Consider the following 20,635-nt stretch of genomic DNA (forward strand, 5'->3'; position numbering starts at 1 on the left):
AGGTATGAACCTCCTCCAGCTATGGAAGCTGCTCTTAGCCGCGGTCTCCGATCCCTGGTAATCCAGCCCTCGAAGCCCAGGCAACTCGCTGCTGGTTGCACTTACGTCGCCTGTTCTCTGGTTTGTCCTGTTTGAATGTGGTCGGTCTGGAGGCTCAGGATGGACCATCCTTTGTGCTGTTGCCTCATTGTTAAATTCTAAAGCAGAACACCCAATAAAATTCTAGGATCAGCAACTTAATGGGATCATGGACTGAGCTTTGCATGTGATCAGCAAGGCTCTGTGGTATCCAACTATTCAACCAAAACCCAGCACAACCCTGCTATAAAGTAACAAACATTACTGAGCGGACAATGGCTTCATGAGATATATATTCTCCATCTGCACACTATCCAAGAGGAGAAATATTCCAGACTTAAGCTGGAACAGTATAAGAGCTGCCCACTGCAGTCCTTGTACACCAGTCACTGAAAGCAAACATCCAGGTGCAGCAAACAGTTAGGAAGGCAAATGCTATGTTGGCCTTCATTGCAAGAGGATTTGAGTACAGGAGCAAGGATGTCTTACTACAGTTGTACAGGGCCTTGGTGAGACCACACCTGGAGTACTGTGTGCAGTTTTGGTCTCCTTATCTAAGAAAGGATATACTTGCCATAGAGGGAGTGCAGCGAAGGTTCACCAGACTGATTCCGGGGATGGCAGGACTGTCGTATGAGGAGAAATTGGGTCGACTAGGCCTGTATTCACTAGAGTTTAGAAGAATGAAAGGGGGTCTCATGGAAACGTATAAAATTCTGACAGGGCTAGACAGACTGGATGCAGAGAGGATGTTTCCCCTGGCTGGGGGTTCTAGAACGAGGGGTCACAGTCTCGGGATATGGGGTCAGACATTTAGGACTGAGATGAGGAGAAATTTCTTCACTCAGAAGGTGGTGAACCTGTGGAATTCTCTACCACAGAAGGCTGTGGAGGCCAAGTCACTGAATATATTTAAGAAGGAGATAGATAGATTTCTAGACACAAAAGGCATCAAGGGGTATGGGGAGATAGCAGAACATGGTATTGAGATAGAGGATCAGCCATGATCATATTGAATGGCGGAGCAGGCTCGAAGGGCCGAATGGCCTACTCCTGCTCCTATGTTTCTATGAATGGTCACTGTTGTGTATGTACCTTTAAGGGAATAACTGGTCTTAGACTGCAGTACCGGCAGTGACCACCCCTGTATAAAAGGCCCTAGCAGGCTTCTGTAGTTTCAGTTTCAAGCTGCCTCCTGTTCAGTAAAGTACCTGTTAAACTGTTCTCCCGAAGTCCGTGTATTATTGAGGCGCGGACTTTACAGTGGCGATGAGTAAGTTCGAACTCACCTGCAGTGTGGCATCATCTCACGGGGATCTCGCCTGAAAGGAAGGTCCTGGAAGGTCGTAGTCTGAGCAACGGGCGTCGACCGAGGGCAACCGCCCAAAGAATCCATCGGTGTTTGGAGAATTGAGGGAGAGACTGTGGTTCCAGCAAATCGTGCTGGTAGCAGGTAGCGCGCTGACCCTTCCGGACTGCGGCGGGCTCAAGCTCGATCGAGCGGCTCTACAAATCGGGCCGCGCAGCGTCGCCGGGAAAAGAAAACAAGAGAGAGAGGGTGGAGCGCACAGGGCGCGGTCGGTGCTCGAGAACAGGACAGCGGAGAGAAACTCAACGGGGGGGAAGGAAAGCGAGACGCGCCGAAGCTGCGGGTCACCGCCATTACCCCGTAGAACGCTAGAAGCAGCGTGGCAGTAAGGGGAAGAAGCAAAAGCGCGGGAGGCGCCATTTTATCCCGTTGGGGAAGAAGCAAAAGCGCGGGAGGCGCCATTTTAAATCGCCCAAGATGCCGAAAAGTGGCAGTATCACTGCTTTCGACAATGAGGTAGAAGACTGGACCACGTATGTGGAAAGAATTGAAGTGTACTGCAAGGCAAATGAGGTGGCTGATGGAAAGAGGGCGTCGGTATTATTAAATCTGATGGGTGCGAGTACGTACGGCCTATTGCGGAATTTAATTACCCCAGCTAAACCAATGGAGAGAAGTTTTGAGGAGATTGTTCATATCTTACAGGAACACCTAAGCCCTACACCACTGCTGATAGCAGAAAGATTCAAGTTCCATAAAAGAAACCAGCACAAAGATGAGAGCAATGCTGACTATCTTACGGAACTACGCAAGTTATCGAAGCACTGCCAGTTCGGAGCAGGACTGGCAGACACCTTACGGGATAAGTTTGTCTGCGGGCTCCAGAGTGAAGGAACCCAGAAACGACTACTTTCAAAAAAGGACCTGACGCTAGAACAGGCTTTCAGCGTGGCAGTATCCTACGAAGCAGCAGCACGGGGAGCTGCAGAAATACAACAGAAACCACAAGAATACCGCGCTAACGAAATGGCGTATGGAGCCGAAAGGTGCTATCGCTGCGGCAGAACAACCCATGAGCAGAAGGACTGCTGGTTTAAAGACAAAATATGCAGGCAATGAGGGAAAATGGGACATATAGCAAGAGTCTGCAGGTCGGGAAAGAAGACCAACACGACAAGAACTACTAAGGAACAGTACAGGAAAGTAAAGAAACTGACAGATAGTAGTTCAGGAGATCAGGAGAGTGATAAGGACTCCGGGAGCAGGCGACTAAGTTGTTTAAAGTTACACAACGTGATCGCAAAAGAAGATCACCGAATCATTTGGGTCACCCTCATGATAGCAGGGTCCCCAGTGAAGATGGAATTGGACACAGGATCAGCCCTAACTGTCATGAATCGATGAGCCTATGAGCGGCTATTCTCACACATACCCTTAAAGGACACGTCCATTGTATTGAAGACATACATGGGGCAAAAGGTCTACCCCAGAGGAAAAATAAGGGTGCCAGTTGAATATAACGGAAAGGAAACACAGAAACTATACATGTATATACTACGAGATGGAGGACCACCATTATTGGGACGTGAATGGATCCGAAGACTACAATTGGATTGGCATTCCATTCTGGCACTAACTGTGACTGACAAAAAAGATGATGACGTCGCACCTGGACGTCTGTCACAAATTCTATCTGACGCGGAAGAGGTGTTCCAACAAGGACTTGGGACTCTAAAAGGAGTAAAGGCAACCATAAAGATTGAGGATAACGCAACCCCAAAATTTTTCAAGGCCAGAACGGTGCCATACGCGATACGCCCAGCTGTGGAAGCTGAACTGGAGAGTCTGGAGCGTTCGGGGGTGCTGTCTAAGGTGGACTGGAGCGAGTGGGCCACACCCATCGTTCCTGTAATGAAGAAAGCATTGAGCAGCACGCCTGGGGAGCCAAGGAAGGTTCGCATCTGTGGGGACTTCAAGGTGACTATGAACCCAGTCCTGCACACAGTACAGTATCCGCTTTCGCGGATAGAAGATATTTTCGCCTCACTATCTGGAGGGAAACGTTTTACAAAGATTGACCTGGCTCAAGCGTATCTACAAATGGAGGTGGAAGAAACATCTAGGAAATACCTCACGATAAACACTCACAAAGGCCTTTACCAGTACAATCAACTGATATTTGGGGTAGCGTCGGCCCCGGCTATGTGGCAGAGGGCAATGGAACAAGTCCTGCAAGGGATCCCGGGGGCCCAGTGTTATTTGGACGACATCCTGGTTACGGGCGAAAATGACAATGAACACCTTGCCAACCTGAAACAGGTGCTCACGAGATTGCAGGAATATGTGCTACGAGCCAACCGTCCCAAATGCGAGTTCTTCAGGAGACAAATCTCGTATTGTGGCCACATGATTGATGAGGAAGGGTTGCATTAGTCGCCGGACAAGATTGAGGCTGTAGTCAAGGCTCCAGCACCAGAAAATGTGTCGCAACTGAGGTCGTTCCTCGGGTTGGTGAACTACTACCATAAGTTCTTGCCGAATTTATCCACAATTCTGCACCCACTGAACGCCCTCCTTCAAACTGGTGTAACATGGAAATGGAGTGATGAGTGTAGGCGTGCCTTTCAGGAATGTAAATGCCAAATCACTTCAAAAGAAGTATTGGCCCACTACAACCCAACACTACCGATTCGGTTGGCATGTGATGCATCACCTTACGGCATTGGAGCGGTGCTGTCACACAAATTCCGTGACGGTTCAGAGAGGCCAATAGCCTTTGCATCGCGCTCGCTAACCTCAGCCGAGCGTAGCTATGCCCAGATTGACAGGGAGGCCCTCAGCCTGGTGTGGGGGGTGAAGAAGTTCAATCACTATCTGCACGGGCAGAAATTCACCCTACTGACTGATCATCAACCCCTGGTCTCAATTTTTAACCCAAAGAAGGGCGTTCCGGTGATGACGGCGCAACGGCTGCAAAGATGGTCACTTTTTCTAGGGGCACATCAATATGACATAAAGTACAAAGGTACGAAACAACATGGAAACGCTGATGGGCTGTCGCGCCTACCGTTGCCTACGGCGGAAGAAGCACCTGCAGTGGACCCTGTGGAGATATTCCATGCGACCATAGTCGAATGTTTGCCTGTTACAAACGCAAGCATTGAGAAGGAAACCCGAAATGACCCGACACTCTCTCGGGTCTATGATTTGATGGTGAAGGGATGGCCAGCATATGGCGACTCACTGTTGCCAGCATTCTCGCCAAGGAGGGAACAGCTGTCAGTGTGCTGGGGAACCTTGATGTGTGGATCCCGAGTGGTAATTCCACCCAAGTTGAGAGATAGAGTACTCAATGAGCTTCACGAGCGTCATCTGGGAGGGGTAAAAATGAAGAGCCTAGCCAGGGCGTTTGTGTGGTGGCCGGGAATCGATAAAGAAATCGAGGATATGACCAAGAGATGCACAGGATGCCAGAAGGTCCAAAACGCTCCACCACAGGCCCCGCTACATCCATGGGAGTGGCCCTCATCTCCATGACAACGGGTACACATTGATTTCGCTGGTCCATTTATGGACTCAATGTTTCTAATCGCTGTGGACGCCCATTCGAAATGGCCAGAGGTCATTAAAATGTCCTCCACCACCACAGAGAAAACTATTGCAGTCCTAAGGACCATCTTCGCCAGGAATGGGTTGCCAGAACAGATCTGTTCCGACAATGGCCCACAGTTTGTGTCTGAGGATTTCCGGAGGTTCCTGAAGAATAATGGGGTGAAACATTACACATCTGCCCCATATCATCCAGCCACAAATGGATTGGCTGAGAGGTTTGTTCAGACCTTTAAAGAGGCCATAAAGGCAATGTATAATGACGACATACCACTACAACACAAGGTGGATAACTTCCTGTTTGCTTACCGGAATGCGACACATGCAGTAACCAACCAAACTCCAGCCGTACTGTTTTTCAACCGGAGACTAAGATGTCGCTTGGATTTGCTCAAACCAAACATAAGACGAGATGTTGAGGATAAGCAGTTCCAGCACATAAATGAGAAGCCAACCAGGAGCTTCAAGATAGGGCAACCAGTCTTGGCCCGCGACTACCGAACAGAAAAATGGCAGCCAGGCACGATATGCACACAGCAGGGACCACTACTAATGTACACAGTGGACGTTGGAGAGAGCATCGTGAGACGCCATGCTGACCAGATTCTAGAGTCACAGGAACAAGCCAAACCTGTACCACAAGCATGTGCACCTGGTAATGAGCCCGAAGTACAGATTGCGTCTACCTCAGAAGCAGGGGTATTGGAAGCTGACGAACCAACCAATAACAATGAGCCAGAATTGACTCCACCGCCAGAACAGGATACTCGAGAAAGGCGCTATCCAGTCCGGATCAGGAAGCCTCCTCAAAGACTGAACTTATAAATGACTATTTCAGTTGATGTATATATTACTGAGAAAATTGTAATTGTAATTAGTTATTATTTAGTTGTTAAATGAATGTTATGTACTGTTTATCTAAAAGGGGAGGAATTGTTGTGTATGTACCTTTAAGGGAATAACTGGTCTTAGACTGCAGTACCGGCAGTGACCACCCCTGTATAAAAGGCCCTAGCAGGCTTCTGTAGTTTCAGTTTCAAGCTGCCTCTTGTTCAGTAAAGTACCTGTTAAACAGTTCTCCCGAAGTCCGTGTATTATTGAGGCGCGGACTTTACAGTCACTGCCTGAATTTAGATCAGGAACTGGTTCTGTGGTTCGCTCACTCACAGTAACTGTAGCAGTCTAAGGCTGGCCTGAGCTGGCTGTCTCTGTACGGATGGTACAGCCCAGGCTCTGCCCCTCTGCCACGTTTTGCAGTCTGTTTCGAATGGGAATGTGATTGTTCGCACAATCAGTTTGCGACGCAGATTCCACTGAACGCAGAGAGCTTTGCCCGTTCTCTCTCCTGTGAGCCTCAGTTAACTGGGCCGCAGAAAGTGGGCTCAGTCTGGAATCTGGTGGCTCGTGTGTGTCAAAAAGGATACATTGTCTAAGGAATGCTCTAGTATAAGTAGATTTTGAAGTGATTATTTGCATCGCTTTTTTGACTCTCTCTGCGCATGTGTGCCTGTTTGGTACGACGCATGCGCACTCAATCCGGTCGCGCATGCACAGTACCAAACGGTGCAGCGGCTGCGGTCTGCACCGCCACGCTTTCCTCAGCTCCGTGCGGAGAAGGTCAGGGGATCGGTTGGGTGGTGGGGAAGAGGGGATCGAAGGTGGGAGGGAGAGGAGAGCGGATCGGAGGAGTGAGAGGGAGGAGAGGAGATCATAACGGGGAGAGGAGCTCGGAGAGGGGGGAGAAGGTCAGGAATTCGGGGGCAGGTCAGGAACTCGGGGGGGAGCAGGAGAAGGTCAGAAGCTCTGGTAGAGAAGATCAGGAACTTGTTGGGGGGGGAGCACAGTGAGGACAGTGTGGAGGGGGGAAGAACGTGATCCAGGTCTAAAGGGGTGGGGGATGATGGTAAAAACGTGATCCAGATAGGAAGGTAGATCACGTTCTCCCGCCCTCTGTTAGGGCTGGATCACGTTCTTCCACCCCCATACCCCCTTTACAGCTGCACCACGATCTCCCTCTCCTCCCCACTCAACCGCCCCCCACCGCACCCCCCCCCCCCGTACCCCCCCCCCAGACCACAGCGGTTCTAGAAGGCAGCTCACCACCACCCTCTCAAGGGCAACTAGGGATAGACAATAAATAAATGAATTTTTTAAAAGGGGAGCCTATTCTGTGTTGGTCCTACAACATGCATAACGTTACATTTATGTGTTATTTGCTGGACTTGACTATTCCAGTGCTCTCCTGGCCCGCCTCCCATTTTCCACCTTCAATGAACTTGAGCTCATTCAAAGCTCTGCTGCACGTCTCCAAACACGCAGCAAGTTCCATTCACCCATCACCCCTGTGCAGCTGTCTGGAGGACCCGCGCAGCCTGTTAAAAAAAATTAGGGGGTACATTGTCCACCAACACTTTGATTTTAAAATACTCATCCTCATGTTAAAATCACTCCATGGCCTCACCCCTTCCCATCTGAACTCGGCAATGTGAGTGCTCCTGACCCCAGAGGGTGAGCCCTGTCTGTTCTCTGAAAGCAGTAGTGTTAGCACTGTGAGCTCTGGAGCCTGGCTGTCACATGAATGGATCAAATTACACATTGCAAAGATCTTGATTACTCAGGCAGGCAGGATCTAATTACACATTCCAGACAAACTGCTGGGTGTGGCTTGTCCTCCAAGGGGACCAATCAGAACTTTGGTGTTGCAAATACACGCTGCCAATAGATTTAGGACAATGTGAGTCAACTCCAGAATGTAAGGGACAAGTGGTCCGCTTATGGGAGTGGCTGACGCTAAAGAGAAGAGGATAGAGTTTCCGCTTTGGAAACAATCAGCAATCTGGGTGTAAATTGCGCTAGTTTTCTAAATTTAATTTTTTGCTCAAGTTTCTGCTCAAACTGATTTGCATATTGCCGAACATAAAGGGCTGGATTTTCATTCAGGGGCGGGATGGCGTCGTGTAATCCGCATTTCGTGTTATCCACCCGAATCTAAATCGATGTGGGAGGTTGATGCAATTTTAACTTAATTGTCCAATTGAGTTCCAACGTGTGGGAGCCCACGGCAAATGAGTTTTTCCAGTCTGAAAGTCACCTCCGATGACGTCATCATTGCTGCTGCATTTAAGGTCTACAGCAAGCCTTGCATCTTCTGCAGACTGCCAACCTTTTGGTCTTTGGTGTGAGAGGGACCCGGAGGCACCATGAGAAGCGGGAGAGCTAAGTCTGCTCCCAGATTCAATAATGTGGCCCTGCAGTCATTAGTTGACGGAGCTAGAGCACATAAGGAATTGCTCTTCCCTTCTACAGGGAGGAAGAAGCCTCCCCAGCAGACCAAGGCTGTGTGGATCCAGGTGGCCCAGGAGGTCAACTCATTATCAGTAACCCACAGAACCTGGCTTCAGTGTAGGAAGAGATTTCATGACCTTCTGCGCACTGGAAAAGTGAGTATGAATTTCCCATCACCCTCAATCTGATCCCCATTGCCTCTCCTCACCGGCACTCAGCTTTAGCAATCTCTTCCTCCACATCCCACTCGACACTGACATCTATGCACCCTTACCCATTCCCTTTCTCTCTATGGTCACATTTACCTAACTATTCGACTATGCAGCCCTCACACTCCCTATCACTGTGATGCTATGAAAACAACTGACAACACACAGGGAGGGTCCTTGGTCTTGCCACCTCACTCCATCTTTGTCTCCTTCTAAGTATCTATGCTATGGAATCTCTACACTCACTCCTTCATTCTCACTCAACCTCCACTTGTCTCCCTCATTGCAGGAAAAGAGAGCTCACAATAAGCGAGAAAGAGCGAGGACAGGAGGAGGGCCACCCTCACTAGCCCACCTCACCCCCTGGGAGGAGGCGGTCCTGCAAATCGTTGGAGTGGAGGAAGATGCACAAGTCGGGGACGGACAGACGGGTGTAACACAGCAAGCTGGTGACAGAATAGCTTTCCATCTCTCTCATTGACATTGCATGAGTCGCTGATAATGATTCTGAAGCTCCAGCAGATGGACTTATGATCATCTGCAATATGCAATGTGCATGTAACCTTGGCATCACATCTCCGACTCTTTCCTTTACTCCCCCACAGGACCATCGCAAGCACCCGTCCCCACTAGCCAGGAGGAAGAGCCTGAGCAGCCAAACTCCTCAGAGGATGCTGCCACCTCTGAGAGTGCAGTGTCAGCAGAATTCAGCGCACCCAGCACCAGCACAGACACTCACACCTCGGTGGGACCTTCGGGACATAGAGTAGTGTTGTCAGCTGGTGTATCACAGCTCACAAGTGAGCATCAGCAGATTGTGGAGACAGGGACAGCAGTGGAGAGTTCTAGTCGGAGGGCGCAGGACTCTGCCAGCTCGGCTCAGCTGCATGTCGACCCTCTGCCTCTGGGTCCATCCATAAGATCAGCGGTGCTGGAACTCCAGGAACAGATGCAGGAGTCTCTGGCAGGTTTTTTCTACAGGGTCGCTGCGAGTGTGGAGCGAATGGAGGAGTCCATAGCGAACATGAGCAGAGCCTTTGTGGAGTCATTGGCGCATGAACGCATCACCACAGAAAGGATGGCAACCTCCGTGTAAATGATGGCAACCTCCGTCGAAAGGATGGCTACAGTAGATGAGAGGATGGCTGCAGCCATGGAGGAGATAAGTCGTCAGAGTGCAGAAAACATGGTGAGTGTTCAGAATAGACTGACATCTCTGGAGGAGTGATGGTCATCTATTGAACAGAGAAACCAAACCTTCATGGAAGTCCTTCTGAGTAGGACTGCCAGTGCAGATACGGGTCCCCATGGACCCCTGATGTGCAGCAAGGTGTTCTCAAGCCACTTGCAGGCGCTGAGGGGGACCTGACCCATGAGAGGGAAGTTGGTGACAGACATCAAGGAAGTGGGAGCTCCTCTCCAAGCGCTCACACTTCCATGCCACTGCAGAGCCCTTGGTCAGAGCCCCACCAGAGTCCACACCCAACTGAGATCGGCGCCTCAAGCCCTGCACAGCCGCAGGAGCAGCAGACTGTTGACGAGCCCTCACAGGCTCGCAACCCCAGAGGACGCCCGCCAAAGGTGTCGAGACAGGAGCAGCAGGAAAGTGAGCAAGGGGCCACCACATCTGCTGAAGCCACAGGGGAAGCACCACGTAGGAGCACGCGTAAGAGAAAGATACTGCACAAATAGTCACAAGGGTAGTCACTTGGGTGAAATTTGATGTATTGTTAGAAAAAGCCATTAGATTAATAATGTTAATAAAAAATCTGATGGCTACTGCTGTAGTTGTGGCGTGTGTCATTTCGCAAATGGGACTTTCACATTGAGGGCTTAGGATTACTTGCAAATGTCAGTATGCTGGTCAAATAGTTAGGAATCTGCAGGGTCTTGGCCATTGTCGATGCTCAGGTAAGAAGCTGCGAGGCAAAAGTGCTTGATCGGCTAGGCTAAGCAAATCTGGCCAAGGTGAGTGCGTTCCTTGCATCCTAGGCAGCAATGTTCTCGCGTACTGCTGCCGTTGGTTGATGGGATTCTGCAGGATGTTCATTTTCACTTTCCTCCTCCTCCTCCTCCTCCACTTCCTCCTCCTCATCATCATCTGAGGAGGATATGTGAGGAGCCACTTGGTCCTCAGGAATCTGCAAGCCACGACACTGTGCCATGTTGTGAAGTGCACAGCAAACCACGACAATTCTGGAGACCCTGGCTGCTGAGTACTGTAGGGCTCCACCGGATCTACCCAGGCATCTGAAGCGCATCTTCAGCAAACCAATGGTTTGCTCAATTATGGCTCTGGTGGACATGTGGTTGGAGTTGTAGCTCTCCTCAGCTTCGTTGGATGGGCTCCTCAACGGCATCATTAGCCACGTCTTCAGGGGATAGCCTTTGTCTCCAAGTAGCCATCCGTTAAGTTGGTCTGGCGGACTGAATAGCGGAGGCACACTAGACTGGCGCAGTATGAAGGAGTCATGGCAACTGCCAGGGTACTTGGCACAAACATGCAAAATTTCCTTCTTGTGGTTTCACACCAGCTGAACGTTAAGGGAGTGGAAGCCCTTGCGGTTGACAAAAATACCTGGATTGTGATGGGGTCAACGATGCCCTGCACCCTTGGAAAGCCTGCCAGATTAGCTAATCCAACCGCACACGCCGTGACACTTGCTTGATCCTTGGTGAAATGGATGTCATTGTGCGCGATGGCAAAGAGGGCATCGGTTACCTGCGTGATGCAAGTGTATCCAGCCGCCTGGGAGATGCTGCTGATGTCTGCTGCTGATCCCTGGAATGAGCCTGAGGCAAAAAAGTTGAGTGTGGTGGTGACTTTGACGGCCACTGGTAAGGGTTGTCCACCTGGTCCTCTGGGCTCCAGGTCTTGTTGCAGCATTGCGCAGATGTCACCCACTACCTCTCGCAAAAGTCGGAGCCGCCTTTGGCACTGCTGCTCACTCATGTTGAGGTAGCTGACCCTGTGTCTGTAGACCCTGTTTAGTGGGTATCTCCTGCGCCGACGAGCTTCCATGCGCTGGCCCCTTCTGGCCTGTGCTGCCTCAGGTGGGTGAGCAGCAGCTTGGCGCTCCTGTCGTTGCTGCTGCTGTTGGTGCTGCTGTTGTTCCTGGTTCTGCTGGTGCCGCGGCTAGTCTTCGTCCTCATCTAATGCCCAGAAGGGAAGGAAATAAATGGCTCCCATGCTTCTGGTATATACCTCAGTTGAGGAAGCGCTCAGTCAAGGTGGCGAGAGGGGTTTCCCAGGAGGTCACACTGGAGATGGGTGTCAGGCTCCAAACTTCCACAGCTGTGGTTAAGCCTTCTAAAAGTTCCCCCAGACCTGAGACAACAAAGTCCTGCCACCTGCAAATGATGGCTGATCAAATCTCCTCTTTAATGGTTGACCTGCAGCTGATAGTCAGCAATCCAATTGTGCTCCCGCCAGGTTTCACCGTCGTGTTTCAGAGCAGGCGGGCTTCACGTGGGAAAAGGGTTAAAATCGCAAAGGCCTTTCAAAATGGGATTAAAGTGGCAATGTAATGCTTGTTAAGGGCCTTAACGGTCTATCCCACCTCTTGGAGGCGGGACGGAGACGGGACCATTAGACACGAATGAATTAAAATTGCTTGGAGGCGGGGTTGGTCCCGCCCACCAGTTTTCGCGATTTTAACCCCCCACACGCCTCCAGTCCCGCCTCCACGGCTCAATGAAAATCCTGCCCAAAGTCTTCCTTGATCCAGCGAAACCGGGCAGTGTTTAAGAACGTAATTTAAAAAAAATTTTGGGAATTAAAAATATCCCTTGATGTATTTAAGAGTGATAACCTGGAGCCGTTTTATTAATACAGCTGAAAATGACTTTATAAAACTATACAGAACCATTTACTAGTTTCATTGGTGTACAGTAGTCAGTTTCTTAGTAAATTAAAATATATATATTTAAAAGCTTTTAAAAGGTGCCTATTGCGTAGTACCTCTGCGCCTTAAAACCAGCTTACTTTTTAGAGCCTCCTCGAAGGTCTGCAAATGAGCGCATTTAGCGGAAACTCGCCATGGTGATTAATTCGATTGGGGGCATGGCCAGTTTTGTGGGCGGGGCCAGTTCACCAGACTGGTTCCTGGGATGGGGGGATTGTCCTATGAGGACAGATTGAGTAGACTAGGCCTATATTCTCTAGAGTTTAGAAGAATGAGAGGTGATCTCATTGAAACATACAAAATTCTTACAGGACTTGACAGGGTAGATGCAGGGACGATGTTTCCCCTGGCTGGGGAGTCTAGAACCAGGAGTCACAGTCTCAGAATAAGGGGTCGGCCATTTAGGACTGAGATGAGGAGAAATGTCTTCACTCAGAGGGCGGTGAATCTTTGGAATTCTCTACCCCAGAGGGCTGTGGAGGCTCAGTCGTTGAGTATATTCAAGACAGAGATCGATAGTTTTTTGAATATTAAGGGAATCAAGGGATATGGGGATAGTGCAGGAAAGTGGAGATGAGGAAGAAGATCAGCCATGATCTTATTGAAGGGTGGAGCAGGCTCGAAGGGCCAAATGGCCGACTCCTGCTCTTATTTCTTATGTTCTTATGTTCTTTAGTCCCAGAGATGAGGACAGATTCAACTCAGGTTCATTATTTTCAGACACTGACAGACCATTTGAAGCTTTTTCTGTTTTTATTTCGAACTCCCAGGGTTTGTGCATTTAAAAAAAAATTTACTCAGACTATTGATTTTCTCTTTCCCGTGACTGCACCGAGGTGCTCAGCCAAGGCCTCTTGTCAGGACATCAAAGTTCAAATCAGTAAGAGAGCAGACGAGGTTTATCAGGGTGTAGGGATTAGGTGAGGCCAATGGTGGCCATTAACAGCCTGAAGATAATAAGGGGGAAGGGAAAACTGAGGAGTTCCACATGTTGAGATCCTGGGAAAGAATGAGTTAGGGTAGGAGAAGATGTTTTTGTTAGATCCGTGTATCTTGATGTTGTGTCCTTCAATAATTAGACAACAGACTGCAGGGAACGATTCAGCAGGTGTTTACTGAATGAGGGTTACTCTAGAACTAACTATACAGATCACTACTCAGGGTTTATATACAGGTGTGGTCACTGCCGGTACTACAGTATACAGGAGCTGTAAAAAGTAGTTCTCCCCTTAAAGGTACATACATTACAATTCCTCCCCTTTTAGATTAACAGTACCATAACACTCATTTAACAATTAAATATCAAACTAATTACAATTAACACTTTTAACATGCAACATTAGCTGAAAATAGTCTATTTATAAATTCAGTCTTTGGGGAGGCTTCCTGATCCTTTCTGGATAGCGCCTTTCCCGAGTGTCTTGCTCTTGGTGCGGAGGCGATTCTGGCCCCCTGTCGTCGGTTGGTTCATCAGCTTCCGATGCTACTGTTTCTGGGGTAGATGCTACCTGTGCATCGGGTTCATCACCAGGTACGTATGGGCAAGGCATGGGGTTGACTTGTTCCTGTGACTCTAGGATCTGGTCAGCATGGCATCTCACGATGCTCTCCCCAACGTCCACTGTGTACATTACTGGGCCCTGCCATGTGCATATTGTTCCTGGCTGCCATTTTTCTGTTCGGTAGTCGCAAGCCAAGACTGGTTGCCCTACATTGAAGCTCCTTGTTGGCTTCTCATTGATGTGCTGGAATTGCTTATTCTCAACATCTCTTCATACATTTGGTCTGAGCAAATCCAGGCGAGATCTTAACCTTCGGTTAAAGAACATCACGGCTGGGGCCTGGTTGGTGACTGCATGTGTCGCATTCCGGTAGGCGAACAGGAAATTGTCCACCTTGTGCTGCAGCGGAATGTTGTCATTGTACATAGCCTTTATTGCCTTCTTAAAGGTTTGTACGTACCTCTCAGCCAATCCATTTGTGGCTGGATGATACGGGGCGGATGTGTAATGCCTTATCCCATTCCTTTTCATAAATCTTCGAAAATCTTCGGACACAAACTGTGGTCCGTTATCAGTGCAAATCTGCTCTGGCAAGCCGTTCCTGGCAAAAATGGTCCATAGGACTGCAATCGTTTTCTCCGTGGTGGTGGAGGACATTTTGATCACCTCAGGCCATTTTGAGTGCGCATCCACGGCTATTAAAAACATTGAGTCCATGAATGGACCAGCAAAATCAATATGCACCCATTGCCATGGAGATGAGGGCCACTCCCATGGGTGTAGAGGGGCATGTGGTGGTGCATTTTGGACCTTCTGGCATCCTGAGCAGCTCTTTGTCAGGTCCTCGATTTGCTGATCGATCCCCGGCCACCACACATAAGCCCTAGCAAGGCTTTTCATTTTCACCCCTCCCAGATGACCTTCGTGAAGCTCATTGAGCACTCTCTCCCTTAACTTGGGTGGAATTACCACTCGGGATCCACACATCAAGGTCCCCTGGCATACTGACAGCTGTTCTCTTCTGGATGAGAATGCTGGCAACAGTGAGTCGCCATGTGCTGGCCATCCCTTCACTGTCAAATCATATACCCGAGACAGTGTCGGGTCATTTCGGGTCTCCTTCTCTATACCAGCGTTAGTTACTGGCAAGCATTCAATTATAGTCGAATGAAATATTTCGACAGGATCCACTGCTGGTGCTTCCTCCGCAGTAGGCAGTGGCAGGCGTGATAGCCCATCAGCGTTTCCATGCTGTTTCGTGCCCTTATACACGATTTCGTATTGTTGCGCCCCTAGAAAAAGGGACCATCTTTGTAGCCGTTGCGCAGTCATCACCGGAACGCCCTTCTTTGGATTAAAGATGGAGACAAGTGGTTGGTGGTCAGTCAGCAAGGTGAACTTCTGCCCATGCAGATAGTGGTTGAATTTTTTTACTCCCCATACTAGGCTGAGGGCCTCCCTGTCGATATGGGCGTAGTTACGCTCGGCTGAGGTTAGTGACCGAGACGCAAAGGCTACTGGCCTCTCCAAGCCGTCCAGGAATTTGTGTGACAGCACTGCTCCAATGCCATAGGGTGATGCATCACACGCCAACCGAATTGGTAGTGCTGGGTTGAAATGAGCCAACACCTCTTTTGATGTGATCAATGCTTTGCTCTGCTGGAAAGCTCGTTTACATTCGTCACTCCACTTCCATGGTACCCCCGTCTGCAGTAGGGTGTTCAGTGGGTGTAGTGCGGTAGACAAATTCGGCAAGAACTTATGGTAGTAGTTCACCAGCCCGAGGAACGACCTCAATTGTGGCACATTTTCCGGTGCTGGAGCCTTGACTACTGCCTCAATCTTTTCAGGGGACTTATGTAACCCCTCTTTATCAATAACGTGGCCACAATACGAGATCTGCTTCTGGGAAAACTCGCATTTGTGGCGATTAGCTCGGAGCCCATATTCCTTCAATCTAGTGAGCACCTGCTCCAGGTTGGCGAGGTGATCACTGTCATTTTCGCCCGTGACCAGGATGTCGTCCAAATAACACTGGGTCCCTGGAATCCCTTGCAGGACTTGTTCCATTGCCCTTTGCCAAATAGCCGGAGCTGATGCTACCCCGAACACCAGCCGGTTGTATTGGTAGAGACCTTTATGAGTGTTGATCGTGAGGTACTGTTTCGAGGCTTCTTCTACCTCCATTTGCAGGTACGCCTGGGCCAGATCAATCTTAGTGAAGCATTTCCCTCCAGATAGCGAGGCGAAAATATCTTCAATCCGCGGAAGCGGATATTGTACAGTGTGAAGGACTGGGTTCACTGTCACCTTAAAGTCCCCACAGATGCGAACCTTCTTTGGTTCCCCAGGCGTATTACTCAATGACCTCTTCATTACAGGAACGATGGGTGTAGCCCACTCACTCCAGTCCACTTTGGACAGTACTCCTGAACGTTCCAAACCTTCCAGCTCTGCTTCGATGGCTGGGTGGATCGCACTGGCCTTAAAAAACTTTGGGCTTGCATTTTCCTCTATTTTGATCATCGCTGTTATGCCTTTTAATGTTCTGAGTCCCTGCTGGAACACTTCTTGTGCGTCAGTTAGCATTTTTGACAGTCGTCCAGGTGTGACGTCGTCATCCTTTTTGGCATCTACAGTCAGTACTTGTATAGAATGCCAATCTAGCTGTATCTTCCGGATCCATTCACGTCCTAGTAGTGGTGGTCCTCCATCTGGCAATACATATAGGTCCATTTTTGGTGTTTCCTTGCTGTTATATATAATGTTCACCCTTATTTTTCCTTTGGGGTAGACTTTTTGCTCCATGTACGTCTTCAAGACAATCTTTGTATCTCTCAAGGGTATATGTGAGAATAGCCGCTTGTAGTCCCTTCGGTTTATGACTGTTAGGGCTGATCCTGTGTCCAATTCCATTTTCACTTGGACTCCTGCTATCTTGAGTGTGACCCAGATAGTTTGGTGATCCTCCGTTTTGATCACATTATGTAGTTTCAGACAACCCAGCTCCTTGCTTCCGGAGTCTGTATCACTTTTCTGTTCGTCTGAGCTACTCTCCGTCACCTTATGTACCTTCTTGTACTTCTCCTGTGGTGATTTCTTGCTGCTGGTTTTCTTTCCCGACCTGCAGACTCTTGATATGTGTCCTACTTTTTCACACTGTCTGCGCATTTTGTCCTTGAACCAGCAATCATTATGGTCGTGTGTTGTTCTGCCGCAGCGATAGCACTTCACTGTTCCGTATGACATTTCATTTGTGCCATATTCTTGCGGTCTCCGTTGTATCTCTGCCGCGCCCCGTGCTGCTGCTTCGTGTGATACTGCAATGCTGAAAGCCTTGTCCAGCGTAAGATCCTTTTCTGATAGAAGCCTTTTCTGGGTTCCTTCACTTTGAAGCCCACACACAAACTTGTCCCTTAAAGTATCTGCTAGTCCCGTTCGAAACTGGCAGTGTTTCGATAGCTTGCGCAGTTCCGTTAAATACTCAGCATTACTTATATTACATTATCTGCTGGTTCCTTTTGTGAAACTTAAATCTTTCTGCTATCAGCAGCGGTGTGGGGTTTAAGTGGTCCTGTAGGATTGACACTATGTTTTCAAAATCCTTTTCTACTGGCTTCTCTGGGGTTACTAGGTTTCGTAGTAAACCATACGTTTTTGCACCCATTGAATTCAACAATACCAGCGCTTTCTTGTCATCTGGCACTTCATTCGCCTTGCAGTATACTTCTATGCGTTCGACATATGTCATCCAATCTTCGACTTCATTGTCGAACGCTGTGATACTGCCACTCTTCGGCATTTTTGGGTGTGGTTAGACTGGCTTAAAATGGCGTCTCCCGTGCTTTCCTTTCTTCCCCGCTGCGGCTTAAAATGGCATCTCCCGCTCTTTCCTTTCTTCCCCGCTGCGGCTTAAAATGGCGTCTCCCGCGCTGCTGCCAACGCCGCTCTCGGCGGTCCTCGTGGCAAATGGCGACGCCCTGTGTGTTTCGTGCGCTGCTCCTGCGCTGCTGCCAATGCCGCTCTCTGAGGTCCTCGTGGCAATGGCAGCGCCTCGCGTTTTCCTGCGCGCCTCTCTCCCCCGTTGACGCTGCTCGGCCCTTGAACACCGGCTGCGCTCTGCGTGTTTTCCTGCGCGCCTCTCTCCCCCATTAACGCTGCTCGGCCCTTGAACACCGGCTGCGCTCTGCTCTCTCTCGTCTCTCTCCCCCGTTGACGCTGCTCGGCCCTTGAACACCGGCTGCGCTCTACACGTTTTCCTGCGCGCCTCTCTCCCCCGTTGACGCTGCTCGGCCCTTGACCACCGGCTGCGCCCTGTGTGCTCTGCCCCCTCTCTCTCCCCCATCGACGCTGCTCGGCCTTTTTCTGTGCCGTCGGTCGGCTCTAGCCGCCGCTGTCCGGGAAGGGTCTGCGCAGTACCTGTTGCCAGCCCGTTTCGCTGGACCACCGTGACTGGAAAGCCAAGCCTGGCTCTCGACAGCCTCCCCTGCGATGCTCAAATCTCCGCTGGATGACTGGGCGGTTGCCCGTGGTCGACGCCCGTGCTTCTGGACTCGACCTTCACAGAATCACAGAATCACAGAAACCTCACAGTGCAGATAGAGGCCATTTCGGCCCATCGAGCCTGCACCGACACATATCCCACCCGATCCCCGTAACCCCTACACCAACACATATCCCACCCTATCCCCGTAACCCCACGTATTTAATCCCCCTAACACTAAGGGTCAATTTATCATAGCCAATCAACCTAACCCGCACATCTTTGGACTGTGGGAGGAAACCGGAGCACCCGGAGGAAACCCACGCAAACACGGGGAGAATGTGCAAACTCCACACAGACAGTCGCCCGAGGCCGGATTCGAACCCGGGTCCCTGGCGCTGTGAGGCAACAGTGCTAACCACTATGCCACCGTGCTGCAGGAGTGAATCCCTGGGAGGTGATGCAGAGTTGCAGGTAGGTTCGAATCTGCTCATCGCCAATGTTAGATCCGTGTATCTTGATGTTGTGTCCTTCAATAATTAGACAACAAGACTGCAGGGAATGATTCAACAGGTGTTTACTGAATGAGGGTTACTCTAGAACTAACTGTACAGATTACTACTCAGGGTTTATATACAGGTGTGGTCACTGCCGGTACTACAGTATACAGGAGCTGTAAAAAGTAGTTCTCCCCTTAAAGGTACATACATTACAGTTTTGATTTCAACACAGTGAGGATGAAGAAAAAGAGACTTGTAGACTGTTGCAGCTCAGGAGGAATCGAGAACGCAGTGTTTGTACTAGAGGGAGAGATGAGAGCTGGTTCTGACGTTGTTATTAGGGCTATTCTCAAGTGGACGTTAAAGATCCCGTGGCACTATTTCGAAGACGAGCAGGGAGTTATCCCTGGTGACCTGGCCAATATTTATCCCTCAACCAACATCACTAAAACAGACAATCTGGTCATTTATCACATTGCTGTTTGTGGGAGCTTGCTGTGCACAAATTGGTTGCCGTGTTTTCCTACATTACAACAGTGACTACATTCCAAAAGTACTTCATTGTCTGTAAAGTGCTTTGGGAAGTCCTGATGTTGTAAAAGACGCTGGAGCAATGCAAGTCTTTCTTTCTTTTTATGTTTGTGAATGTATGATTTAATCTTTTATTTGTATTTTTTTAAAGCTTGTACGAATGTTAATCCAAAGAACTGCAGCTTCCCATTGATCCCTGCTAATGGAGGCCTGATATGTCTGACTGCCAAAAGGACTCGCTTCTGCAAGCCAATGTGTAACAAGGTGCGGACTCACGATGCGGCACACGACACCGCTCTATTTATCTGTCTTAAAAAATATTTTCAATCTTCTCCACCCCTCGACTCTGCTGTGCCCAGTGACCCAGTGGCAGTTCCACAGATACCAGGTGCCTGTGACACTCCTGGTAGCTCAGTCGAGGGGCCCATCTTCATGTGTGACCCTCTACAATGGCACGCACATTAACGGTAATGGATCAAGACACCTGGGTTAATAGGTGATCACTCAATAAAGATGGACCAGCGGTGTGTAGGGAAAGCAAATAGTCTTTTAGGGAGTATTGTTCAGACCAAGAGTCCTACACTCATACAGTGCCTCATACATCCACACTTAGAGTACTGTCTCCAGCTTCCTCCATTACAGCAATAACGACACTTCAAAATTACTTTATTGGCTGTAAAGTGTTTGGGGACATCCTGAGGTTGCGAAAGGTACTATACAAATGCAAGTTCTTTCTTTTTAGTTATGGTCCCCACACATGGTAAAGGACATTGAGGATCTGGGGAGGCTGCAGAGCAGGAGAATGATGCTTAGTCCTAAGGATCTTGGGACAAGCTTCCACAATTAGGACTATTTACTTTAGAGACATGCAGGCTAAGTAGGGCTATATGATTGAACTTCTGAAAATTTTGAATGGATTGGACTCGGTCCGATTGGATGGATTAGGCTGGATTTCCCTCTGCTATCCTGACAGAAATCGGGAAAGACAGCAGTGGAAAATGGCGGAAAATTGGATTGTGAGGCCGACTGCTATGGTCTCACCCTGCCCTCAATTTCCCTTCTCCCAGATGAGAGACATGGCCCAGAAAGCAGCCCCATTTCCCAGCTTACTACTACTCTCTCTGATTTGTTTTGCCTCTCCCAGGGGATTGTGTGGTTAGGGGGTGGGTCAGTGATGCACGTGGTTGCATCACGCCTGGATGGGTGGGCTTGACGGTCTTTTCT

The 20,635-nt window shown here is 49.4% G+C and overlaps 1 protein-coding gene across 1 annotated transcript in view; it reads left to right on the top strand.

Moving 5' to 3' along the window:
* LOC147098480 (uncharacterized) overlaps window positions 1–20,635 on the top strand; it is a 40,689-nt gene that overhangs the window by 7,536 nt on the left and 12,518 nt on the right. The window contains exons 3-4 of the mRNA XM_085970226.1: window positions 1–2; window positions 19,563–19,675. The exon at window positions 1–2 is cut by the window's left edge and continues 113 nt beyond it. Coding sequence (XP_085826352.1) covers window positions 1–2; window positions 19,563–19,675 — 115 coding nt within the window. The remainder of the gene's footprint in view (window positions 3–19,562; window positions 19,676–20,635) is intronic.

This window comes from Somniosus microcephalus, chromosome 29 (genome assembly GCF_052327205.1).
Source record: "Somniosus microcephalus isolate GS21.2 chromosome 29, FLI_Smic_1.0, whole genome shotgun sequence".
NCBI lineage: Eukaryota > Metazoa > Chordata > Chondrichthyes > Squaliformes > Somniosidae > Somniosus > Somniosus microcephalus.